The sequence below is a fragment of the Echinops telfairi genome, unplaced genomic scaffold (genome assembly GCF_000313985.2).
Source record: "Echinops telfairi isolate 266 unplaced genomic scaffold, ASM31398v2 ScPeMD7_24;HRSCAF=84, whole genome shotgun sequence".
NCBI classification, from domain to species: domain Eukaryota; kingdom Metazoa; phylum Chordata; class Mammalia; order Afrosoricida; family Tenrecidae; genus Echinops; species Echinops telfairi.
Window position 1 is genome coordinate 6786552 of NW_022103921.1, and position 11997 is coordinate 6798548.

Consider the following 11997-nt stretch of genomic DNA (forward strand, 5'->3'; position numbering starts at 1 on the left):
ATTCAGAAGAAGGCATGGAACAGGGGATATCATTGCTGATGTCAGATGGATCTTGGCTGAAAGCAGAGAATACCAGAAAGATGCTTCCTTGTGTTTTATTGACTATGCCAAGGCATTCGACTGCATGGATCATATCAAACTATGGATAACCTTGAGAATAGAAATTCCAGAAAACTTCATTGTCCTCACGTAGAACCCATACATGGATCAAGAGATTGATGCGCGAACAGAACAAGGATGTACTGCATGCCTTAAAATCAGGAAAGGTGTGCTTCAGGGGATCCTCTCCCCAAACGTGTTCAATCCGTATGCTGAGCAAATCATCAGATAGACTAGATTAAATGAAGAAGAGGGTGGCATCAGGATTGGAGGAAGGCTTATTAACAACCTTTGGTATGCAGTTGACATAACCCTGCTTGCTGAAAGTGAGGAGGAATCGAACCACTTGCTGACGAAGATCAAGGGTTGTAGCCTTCACCAGAGATTACAGCTCAATTTAAAGACCAAAATCCTCACAACTGGACCCATAGGGGGTCATCATGAGAAATGGAGAAAAGATTGGAGGATTCAAAGATTTTGTCTTGCTTGGATCCACAATCAATGCGCATGGAAGCAGCCGTCAAGGGAACAAAAGGCAAGTTGCGTTAGGTAAACCTGCTGCGCAGGCCTCTTTAGAGCATTGAAAAGCCCAAGTGTTGCTTTGAGGACCAAGGAGTGCCTGGTCTGAGCGGTGGTATTTTCATTGCCCCGCTTGCCTGTGAAGTTTGGCCATTGAGTAAGGAAGACTACTGACCTATTGGAATCGCGGTGCTGGAGAAGAATATTCAAAGTACTATGGACTGCTGAAAGGACTAACTGTTTGTCTTGGAAGAAGTAGGGCCAGAGTGCTCCTGAGAGGCAAGAGTGGCGACGTTTTGTCGACATTGTTGAGAGAAATGCCGCTGGAGAAGCACTTGGTAAAGTGGAGGGACAGTGAAAAAGAGGAAGACCTTCAACAAGACGGACTGACGCAATGGTTGGCCCAATGGGCCGAAGCGTGGGAACCACTGTGCGGATGGCGCAGCCCCGTGCAGCGTTTCATTCTGTTGAGCATACGGTTGCTATCCAGGGCACCCAACAACAACTTCAAATTCACCTGCGAAAGACTGTCATGGAGCCAAGTTACACCAAAGATCTCTGGTAGAACCTGCCTTTCTGTCACTCGCCCTGGTGTCAGCTTCTGTTGTCGACTGTTGTCTTTTCACTGAAAGACATGGGCCATCACTTGTCTGCCAATTTGCCAGTGTGATAGCTTGTGTGTTACTAAGATGCTGGAAGCTAGGCCACTGGTGTTTCAAACAGGGTCACCTCTGGTAGAGGTGATTTCAGCAGAGGTGACCTACTGCCAAAAGTAAACCCATAGAACCCTGATAGATGACAACAGAATCCGGGTGTGTTGTTCCCATCATCAGGAAAGATCAATCGCGGGAGGAAGGCTTCGTGTTCGGTGAAGCAGAGACCCAGCGAAGATGTGGTAGAACTTCTGGGATATGGACTCCAACATGCGGGAGATTGTGTGGAGGATGCAGAGCCAGATAACTTTTTGCTCTGTTGCAATAAGATCACCCTGAGCCGACATGTACTCCACAGCAGCTGACAACTGCAAAACAGGACATGATAACAATAAAGTAAAACAGGACTCTCCTCCCAGCTAGTCTACAGTTGCCACGCTTTGGGGAGCCAGCAGGCAAGGGGACAAATGTTATTGCTTCCCTCCCTTCTCCGCTCTCAAGTCTGGACCAGTCCAAGGGAAGGATCATCTCTTCCGCCACGGGAATAGATGTGCTGCAGCGACCGTCACACGGAGCATCAATGTGCTGTAGCGCGCAAGGGAATAAAGCTTGCAGGAAGGCTCGTGCACCAGTGTTTGAAGGTGTGTGAGAAAAGTGACACTGTGACGAGACGCACTGGGCAATCCGATTTCGTAGTCGGCTGATAAGAATATGGAAAAACACCATTTGCTGTTTTCATGGACAGCCCTTCAATTTCCATGGAAGTAGATATATTCACCTTGGGCCTATTTGATAGTGTACAGTAGTAATTTCGATTTTTACTAGGAAAGAGATATGGAATCACTTGGTGTCTTTATTTGTACTGGCTTCCCGCCCACCCACCCCCTTACACAAGCCTAGAAGCAGCTGCTGTTGCCTTGGCAACATTACAGGATAAACTTGTTGCTTTTGAACCATCTGTACCTAACCTGGCTGTGTTGAGGCTGCTCGTTTTCTTTATTTTTTTGTCATCCATCCAGAGTGGGTGCTAAGTTTTCCAACAATGAGACGAGGGCTAACAGAACTTCTCAGACCCACCTCTAAATTGGAAGGCCAGCCCGATTAATTCCTCTAGATTTAGGGATTTCCCAAAGGCCCCTGGTAAAACCCATGCTGGTTACTAGGGAGACAGGATTCTTCAACATGCTACAATGCAGTGGACTTACCACTTTCTTATACAAAAGGAGTCCAAAGACCTGAAACAAAGGGCCCCACACAAAAACCAGAATGGTGATAAAAAATTAATAAGCTTTTTTTCCTGACTGTGGATCAATGTCTACTGATTTTACTGATTTCTCCTTACCTGTTCCTTCCTTACCCCATTTATTCCAAAAGCGATAACTATGACAAGGAAGATAATGTGCTCTTTAGGCCACATTTGGAAGATGCAAAACAGTATTTCAAAATTACACTTGTGAGTTAGTTAATTGTGCCAACCTGGCCGATAATCACATGTGGGGCTAATTGAAAGGCAGAGGGATAAATGGGTGGTAAGCCTCGCCTTTCTAGTTCTCGGGTCTCTTGCTTTGTGATGGTCGCACCAGGTTGCAGCTGCCTTAGCAGCTCCCTGCTTCAGCTTGCAAGATTGACTTCCTACAAGACATCCCCAAGGAGAAGCCGCATGGACCTATCCCGATGCAGCCCTGGTTGCTGGAGCAGCCGTGTGGAGACCCCTCCAGCACTGAGATGCTTATTCGTTCACTGACTCAGCTTTCCTCCTGCAGTTGGCATCATCGCCTCTGTTTTGTGAGGTGGAGGACTTTGTGGACTGGTGTTGGGTTAATGGGTTAATGTTGGACTTGTGGGCTTGGGCAGCATTGGGTTGGGATGTTTTCATGATGCACATTTTCTTTACATACAACTCTCTCTTATACATGAGTTGCTGTGGATTTGTTTCTCCAAAGTACCCAGACTAATACACTTTGCTACCCCAAAGAACTGCTATTATTACTGTTGTCTATTTTCTTATACATTTCCTCCACCCCCTACAAACGGATCAAACTCTCTGTCATTGAGTAGATTCCAACTCAGGGCAACCCTTCAGGTCAGAGTAGAAACGTCAAACTAAAACTAACTCTTCATGGGAGTAGAAAGTCCCATCTTTCTCCCATGGAGTGGCTCCTGGTTTTGAACTGCTGACCTTGTTGTGGTTAGCAGCCCGATGGATCCATGTCGTCTACAAAATGGGAGCTAAATCGTGAAGTTTCATCAGGCTCACGTTTGTTCTCGTTCTGTGATGTCTGCTTGTACAGATGTTTCATTAGCAAATTTACAAAGGTATTCTGATTTACCACGACTTCTACATGCATGCACACGAATTTCTCTCTCAAGATAAACTTCTTCTCATCAACTGCTTGGTCATACTTTTGGGGTCGTACTTTTTTCTTTTATTTATTTGTTTGTTTTTTTTTCTTACGTTTTTCTTAAAGTAAGACAAGTCTTTCCTTCATTCGCTTTATTTGCCAGTTCTCAAATGAAGGAAGGAAGTGTCTACCATGACCTAAAGGGAATTAGTTAGTTGTAAAAACTATTAATATGAGCTCATAGATTTAAACATATTTTACGTGTTTTCATCCATTGCAGGCATCATATTTAATGAAGTTCCCATTTTTGAGCTTTCTGAGCCTGTTTAAATTGACTTCTGACTGAGCCCTTAACAAAACCCAAACATGTCTTCTTGGCATTAAAACCTTTTTTTTTTTTTTTTTGCTTCCCTGCTTTTAAGTGTAATGAGATACTTCTGGCTCACTTTACACATTTCCTGCCCAAGATCTAGAAAGAGCCAATTCTTTGGAAAGATCCAGGTTTGTTTGTTTTTATATTGTGGGAAGCATTTTTTGAGAAACTACAATCTGGGTGGTAGATCCCTGATTTTTTAAGGTCTTTGCAGTAGACAGATCTAGAAAACGATTCGTTTTCTCTTTCTCCTACTCCTCGCCCTGATCCCTTTTCCCTCTCCTCCTGCTTCATCACCACGACCTCCTCCTCCTCTTCCTAAGGTAGCCAACCAAAAACCAAACTCACCACCACCGAGTCCATTCTGACTCAGGGTGGCCCTGTAAGGCAGGGTAGAACTGCCCCGTGGGTTTCCACGACTGCCGCTGGTTATGAGAATAGAAAGCCCCATCTTGTTCCCAACGAGCAACTGGTGGTTTCGAAATGCTGACCTCATGGTTAGCAGCCGAAAGTGTAACTACCAGGTAATTCAACATCAGGATTACAGCGTTCACCTCCAACCTCATCTGTCTTAAACCTGTAGTGCTTTTCTCTCACACCAATGATACCAGCATCATTAATTATTTGCTTCACTGACAAAACACACGTGTGGAATGTCCCCAAAGTCAGGTAGCTAAAACAACCACAAAGATTTATTATTTCATAATTCATCTGGTCTGGGGAGTTGGAAACAGGTCAGCTGGGTGGTTCTGGTTCAGGATCTTTCATGAGACCACAGATAGGAATGTCGTTGGGATGGGTTGGGATGAGCCTGAGGAATTTGCTGCCAAGAAGGTTCACTCAGGGTGCTGCTGGGTGGCAGCAAGAAACCTTTGTTCCTTCCCATGTGGGCCTTTCTGTGGGGTTGCCGGAGGGCTCTGACACAGGACGGCCGAACCTGGGCCTTCAAATTGACTCCATTCAGGGACCCTGTGAGACAGATCCCACTCAGCAACCCCACAAGACAGTTCCGTTCAGTGACCCTATAGGACACCAATAGGGAGCTGTCTCCAGGTTTACTAAGTCTGTACATTGTGATGGAAGCCGACTGAGGTTTTGCAAATCTTTATGAGAGCAAACAGCCTCATCTCTCTCCTGAGGAGCAACTGGTGGGTTTGAAGCCATAACCTTTCGATTAGCAGCAGTCCAGCACAGAGTGGCAATCTGAGTGAAATATCTTCTTTGGTTTTGATTTGAATGTCTTTGATTGCTAGTTATATCAAACATTTTTCATTTATCTATTTATTAACCTTTTTGTTTCATATTCTGTGTGCTGTGTTTATAGCCATTGCTTATTTTTTCTCTATAATTTTAGGGGTTTTTAAATTTATATACAAGTTATTCATTTGGTATTCATCCCTGGTCATAATTACTACAAATATTTTCCCACTATCCTGTTTACTTTTAGTTTAATTTAAACTTCATTCATATTGAATATTACTTTGATATGCCAGGGGTTTAACATTTATGTAATCAAATACTTTCTCATTTCTTTCATCTTTCTTTTCTACCTTTATGATGTTCTTCAATATTCAAAAATTCAAATCTGTATTCATCTACGTTATTTAATATTATTCGAGAGATATTATTCTGTTGTGTGCAGGATCGCTATGAGTCAGAGATAACTGTACCATGCCTAACAACAGTATTACACATACTGAAAAATGCACAAATTATAAGTTCATAGCCGAATGAATTTGCATGGAGTGGATGTACTCATAAAACTAGAAAATAGATGGGGAAAAACCCAGACAAAACTTATTATGACTCCCCTTCATCCATAGCCGCTGGCAAAGCCACCTCTGTCCCGACTTCGCCCACCAGAGATGAGCTTCTCTATGCTCTCGGACATCATAGAAAAGCAATCATATAATATGTATTCTTTCTTATCCGTATTCTCTATCTCAAACTTGCATCTGGAAAATTCCTCCGCGTTGTTGCATATGCTTTTGAATTGGTCTATTACATTCAACAAAGGAAGGGAAACTGATCCATTTGATAATTTATAGATATTTGGTCTGTTTCCTATTGTCAGTTGCTATGAATATGTTGCTGTGAACATGCTTTTTACCGAGCATATGCTTATATTTCTGTTAGGTATACAGAGTGGAATTGCTGGGCATACTGTTGGTATAGAAGATTAAGCATTTGGCTACTAACTGAAAGGTCAGTAGTTTGAACCCACCACTGTGCTGCAGAGGAAAAAAGAGGCAGCTTGCTTCCATAAAGATTTACAGCCTCTGAAACGCCACGAGTCAGTTCTACTCTGCTCTGTAGGATCACTATGAGTTGGGATTGATCGATGGCAGTTTGATTAGTTGGTTGTGGTTAGGAGAGGGCTAGGAGTGCTTACATGCGCCACTGCAGGTTAATAGTTCAAAGCTACCAGCAGCTCCGAGAAAGGAACTCAACTCCCTTCCCTTGAGTGAATTCTATTCACAGTGGCTCTACAGGCCAGGGTGCAACTGCCCCTGTGGATTCCCCAGACTGGAATTATTTTTAATCATTTTATTGGGGGCTCATACAGCTCTTATAACATTCCACACCTCAGTTGTATCAAGCATATTTGTACATATATTACCATCATTATTTCCAAAACATTTTCTACTTGAGCCCTTGATATAAACTCCTCTTTTTCCCTCTCCCAGCCTCCCACCCTCATGAATCTTTTATCAATTATATATTGTTATTATTTCATATCTTTCACTGTCCGTTGTATCCCTTCACGCACATTTTTGTTATTCATCACCTTCGGGTGTGTGTGTATATGTGTGCATGTGTGCTATATATCGAACCTTGTGATGGGGTCCCCCTTCCTCCCCCTTCACCCTCCCCGGCCATCCCCCTACCGTCCTGATATCGATACTCTCACTCCTGTTCCTGAGGGTTTTATCTTCCTGAGTTCCATGTGTCGAGAACTCTTATCTATACCAATGTGTGTTCTCTGGTCTAGCCAGATTTGTAAGGTAGAACTGGGTCATGGTGGTTGGGGGGAAGCATTCAGGAACTAGAGGAATGATGTGTGATTCATCAGTGCTATACTGCACTTTGGTTGAATCATCCCTTCCTTATAATCCTTCTATGGGGGGGATGGCCAATTGTCTACAGATGGGCTTTGGGTCTCGACCCCAAGCCCCCTCATTCACATCGATATAGTTGTTTGTTTTGGATCTTTTGATACCTGATCCTGTCAACAGACTGGACTTGTCTATGGGAGTAGAAAGCCTTGTCTAAGACCTGGTGAATCTATCCCTAGAAAGGTTTCTGTCCCAGGAAGACTTTTGCTATGAATTGGCGTCGACTCAATAGCACCCAGCACTTGGGCGTGGGTTAGGAGTCTTTGGTGTGAGTAGTTTGTGATTGCCTGTTAACCTCAAAGGTTGATAGTTCAAACCCATGCAGCAGCTCCATGGAAGAAAGGCCTGGTGACCTGCTTCTGTAAAGATGTCGGCCAAGAAAACATATGGAACAGTTCTAATCTGAAACACCAAGTTTGCTACTGATCTCAGCAGGGTCCGAGACCCAGGGCTTTGGGGTAGGCCTTCGCCCTAGGAGAGGCTCCTGAAGTTTCCCAAACTGGTTTCTAAGGTAAGCTGAGAGCTTTTCACTCCAGAATCCTCACCAGCACTTCATAGTCACTCAGACAGATCATTCTTGAGAAGAAGAAGAAGAAGCAGGAGGAGGAGGAGGCAGAGGAGGAGGTAAAAGCTTCACTTTGTTACAGTTGTTATAGTAACTTAACATTGAGCTGGCGACCTTACCTCTATTATCTCATTGTATTCTTAAACAACCTTTCCAGGGAGTTATTATCTTCAATTTACAGATGGCAAAGCTAAGCCTCAATGAGGCCTGAAGTACCAGCTAAGTGGTGGCGTAGAGTTTGAACTCAGGCTTGTCTTATTGCCCACTCACTGCCATTGGTCGATTCTGAATCACCGTGATTCTATAGGATGGGGTCGAATTGGCCCTGTGGGTTTCGGACACTGTAACTCCTTACAGGAGTAGAAAGCCTCCTCTTCCTCCCATTGAGCCGCTCATGGTTTCAAACTGCTGACCCTGCGGTTTGCAGCCCAATGTGTCATTCACCATGCTGCCAGGGCTCCCTTGTCTTATCCTAGACAGCTTCTAGAGGAGGTCAACTACAACTCTTGCTTGTCTGGAAGCTTGAGGAGCAGCAAGAAGGACTTCTCGTGGTCACTGCAGAGGGGCCATCCTAGGGTGGAGATGTGAACCAAGCTCTAAATCCCTACCTGAAGGTTAGTTTGTGGCACCTTATTTTGGATGTGCAGCCTGAATATCTATTATTAGAACAGTCCCTAACAGTGCCCAGTGGATTTGAAAAAAAATTTTTTGAGCGCTGACTCTCATAGCAGCTGGCTGTCCCCTGTGTGCTAAAGTATAATGACATTTCAGGGTAGAGAGTTTGCACCAGGCGTTGTCTCTGGCCAGGGAGAAAGAAGTATATGGAGAAGCAGGCCTGAGCCGCCTTTCTCAGAACTGATGTAGACCAGCATCTAAAAACCCTACTTAGGCCTGGTCTCTGGGTGGTATCAGGGCCATCTAATGTCCTAGGTGGCCACCCGTCTGTCAGTTTGTCATTTTGTGACAGCTTGTGTGTTGCTGTGCTGCTGGAAGCTAACCAGGCCACTGGTATTTCACAGATCAGCAGCGTCCGAGACAGATGAAGAAGGAATGCTGTCTGGAATTTGGTTAATGCAAACCAGGGGATTTTGGTCACAAGAACACCGGCTGACTCATTGGCTTTGGAAGCATCATCAGGAGGGGTCAATGGCTAGAGGACATCATGTTTGCCAACGTAGTGGACGAGGGAGAGGCGGGATGAGGGAGAACCCCGTTAACACGAATTTGTTCAGTTAGTAGCAGTGGTGGACCCAAATGTGTTGGCCATCATGAGAATGACAGAGGGCTGGGTGATGTTTTAATCTGTTGTAGATGGACATGGTCACCCTGAGATGGGGCAGACGTGAGGGAATCACAACTCTTTTAGGAACTTAACCCGAAGGCCCCCTGCCATTGAGCAGATTCCATCTCATAGTGACCATGTAGAGTGGTTTCTGATGTTGAAAATCTTCATGGGATCAGATAGCTTCATTCCCCCCCCCTCCTCCCCCTGCCCCCCAGGAGTGGCTGGTGAATTTGAATTGCAATCCTTTCAGTTAGCAATCCAACATTTACCAGATAGCATCTCCAGGAACCAGTAATCTACCTTTGGCTTGCTTAGCCCTGCCTCAAGAATGGGAAAATATTTCATGAAGCAGGAAAAATCCAAACAAAAACCACCACACTGCCAAATAATTCCAACTCCATGAAGATAGTCAGTAGAGTTTATTTAGATACGGCTTTTGATCATTTGTGCTAGGCACTTCCACACATATCACATTCACCTCCATAATGACCCAGAGACACCTATTTCTATTACCCCCACGTTACAGGTGTGCAAGGGGGCCTTAACGGTGTCTGATGTTACAAAAAGGGGGGAAAATAACCCAACAATTTTACTGTAACAGAAGAGGTAGACAGGGAAAGCTCGGACATTTTTGAATTATGAATTATCTCTCAGGAAAGCTATGAGAATGTATCCTCACCTTTATTTAAAAATAAATAAATAAAGGCAATAGAATGTTTCTCCACTGAGAAGCTAAAAGCCTTTTCTGGAGAATAAAATCTTTAAAAAGTGGATTCCAGTATTTTGGGCCAGCAAATCCCTACGTAGGAACCATGCAATGAGCGGCTGCAGGGACTCAGAGCCTCTACCATCACCACCTTGGTGCCCTTCTGACCACTTCGATTGTGTCAAGGTTTAGTTTGGGGCCCGTGAAATTAATTTGGAAAATAGAATATTTCTGTTTTAGTTGGTGTTTGTCTTATTTGTTCCTGAAGACATTGGGTTGGTTTTAAATTCTCTTCGGGTTTCAGCAAACCTGTCCTTTTTTGATGTCCATGTCTTATCTGTTTTAATCCATCATGTAGGCTCATTGCCTGCCCCGCCACAGACGTGGGTGTCCCTTACACACATGGTGAGCCTAACATGGAACTAAGCAAGTGCTGGCACACCGGGCTCACTCAGACCCATTTGGACACAGAGAGTCTGGGATTTGGGGCCGATTTCACAACAAAGAGACAGGCAAAGGAGAGGTGAGGACGAAGACACCCAAACGGCCCAGCTTCAGTCACAGAAAGGGACTACACTGCCAGAGCGTGTCCCCACAAACTCTGAGCCCACCACGTAGGGGCTCAGAGCCCTTCTTGGAAAAAGCAGGCTGTTGGCTCTGCAGCCCACCAAGCCCGAGGAAGTGGGCCTGCAGCCTGAAACCTGGATGCTGGCCACCCCTTGAGCACAGAAGCATGTGGCTCCTGGCAGCAGAGACCACCAATTGATGCGGTGTGCGCCTTCTTAAGCTCTCATTCAGGGTCTCCAACAATTTAGTGGTTAATTAGCAATTTGCTGCCCACCAACGTGCAAATAAATGACAAGCACAGGCCCTCTGCAGCTGTACTTATTTTGCTGATTTACAAACCACTTTCTGATCTGTGTAGATTTTTCTCTGTGTCGCGCGCTCCTGCATCAGGGATTTCATTATTTTTAGAAGCATCCTCTGTGCATGTTTATGCTTTGATACTTTCAGGCTTCAGTAATGACAGTCTTTTGGAGATGTACACGCATTCCCCACCCACGCCCTTGAAGCTCCAAATGTATTTATTAGGGATTCTTTTCTGAAGAGTAGAGAGCGAGATTTACCAAGGGATGGAGGCCAAATAGCAGAGAGCCAGCATGCAGGATTGAGAGCTGCGTATTTCTGCTGCTGCCAAACCCCTCTCTGGGATCCAGGAGTCTTGTACCGTTTGGTTTCCTCCCAAGTCGCTCCGCTCCCCAAGCTCCGGTCTGCGTTCATCCATCTGCCTATTTTGGAGCTGGGCGCGTTACTCTCTGGCGGTGTAAAAGCTTCCCGTTTTTTTGCTAGGACCTCAAGACCGGCTCACATGTTAAATTAAGTCAATTAATAAATGGAGCCGCATTAAGCGATCAATTTTGTCAGCCTATCTCCGCGGCATTATGTATGGCTGGCTGTAATCACAAGATAAATGCAACGTGCTGATCTCCGGTAATGCTCCATGATACATTCTCTGGCAGGCTCAATCCATCAGGGAGTTTCGGTCGGGGAGGCGTCTGTTATTGGCTGTCTCCGCACCTCCGGGATAACATTTCCGTCCCTGTGATTGGCCGCCTCGCTGCTGCAAGCCCCCCGCCCCCCGCCCCCGTCTTATTTTGGTGATGGAGAGGAGGGCGCGCTCACCGCGCTGGGGGCCAGGCGTGCGAGCCGGCAGCGCTCTCCGCCGCCGATCGCAGCTTCCCCCCGAAAGTTGGGATGCGTTTCCTCGCCCAGTGCTTCGGGGCGGTGTTCGAGCTCATCCACCTCCGCTTCCAGCACCCCCAGGCCAAACGGGGCTTCTCCGCCGCGGGGCAGCTGGTCTGCGCCGTGCGCCCCACGCACAGCCCAACGGTGAGTGGCTCCGGGCGGCGCGCCCGCGCGGGCACCTGCCGCTCCTTCAAGGCGCGCGCTCCGACGGGCTGGCGCCTCGCTCCGGGTGGCTTTGTGCTGTGGTTCGCCACCGTGTCGGGCGAGGACCACTGGGGCAGTGATCGAGTGCTTTTTCTCCTGCTTGCACTTTAAGAGGGGGGTGGGGGTCCGATGTAAGTGTGGTTGAGAGTAGGGGTGCACCCTCCCCTCTCCCCCAAATCTTTGTGGCCACAAAGTCCTCGGGAGCCACCGTTGGAAAAGTTCACATCATTGCTAGCCGTTTTGTGTTTGGGGAAGGACAAGCACATGGATGTCGGTGGAGTAGCTGCATTGCGAGGGCTAGAGCTGAGGCAGGGGTCAGGGAGCTGGGTGCGCCTTCTGCCAAGTGTTTGTCCTTGTCCTCAGACTGTGTGTGTGTGTGTGTGTGTGTG

The 11997-nt window shown here is 46.2% G+C and overlaps 1 protein-coding gene across 1 annotated transcript in view; it reads left to right on the top strand.

Annotated features, from left to right (window-relative positions):
- The first annotated feature begins 11387 nt into the window (after positions 1-11387).
- Positions 11388-11997, top strand: part of SIAH3 (siah E3 ubiquitin protein ligase family member 3) — an 83692-nt gene continuing 83082 nt past the window's right edge. The window contains exon 1 of the mRNA XM_004714095.2: positions 11388-11548. Coding sequence (XP_004714152.1) covers positions 11414-11548 — 135 coding nt within the window. The 5' untranslated portion in view covers positions 11388-11413. The remainder of the gene's footprint in view (positions 11549-11997) is intronic.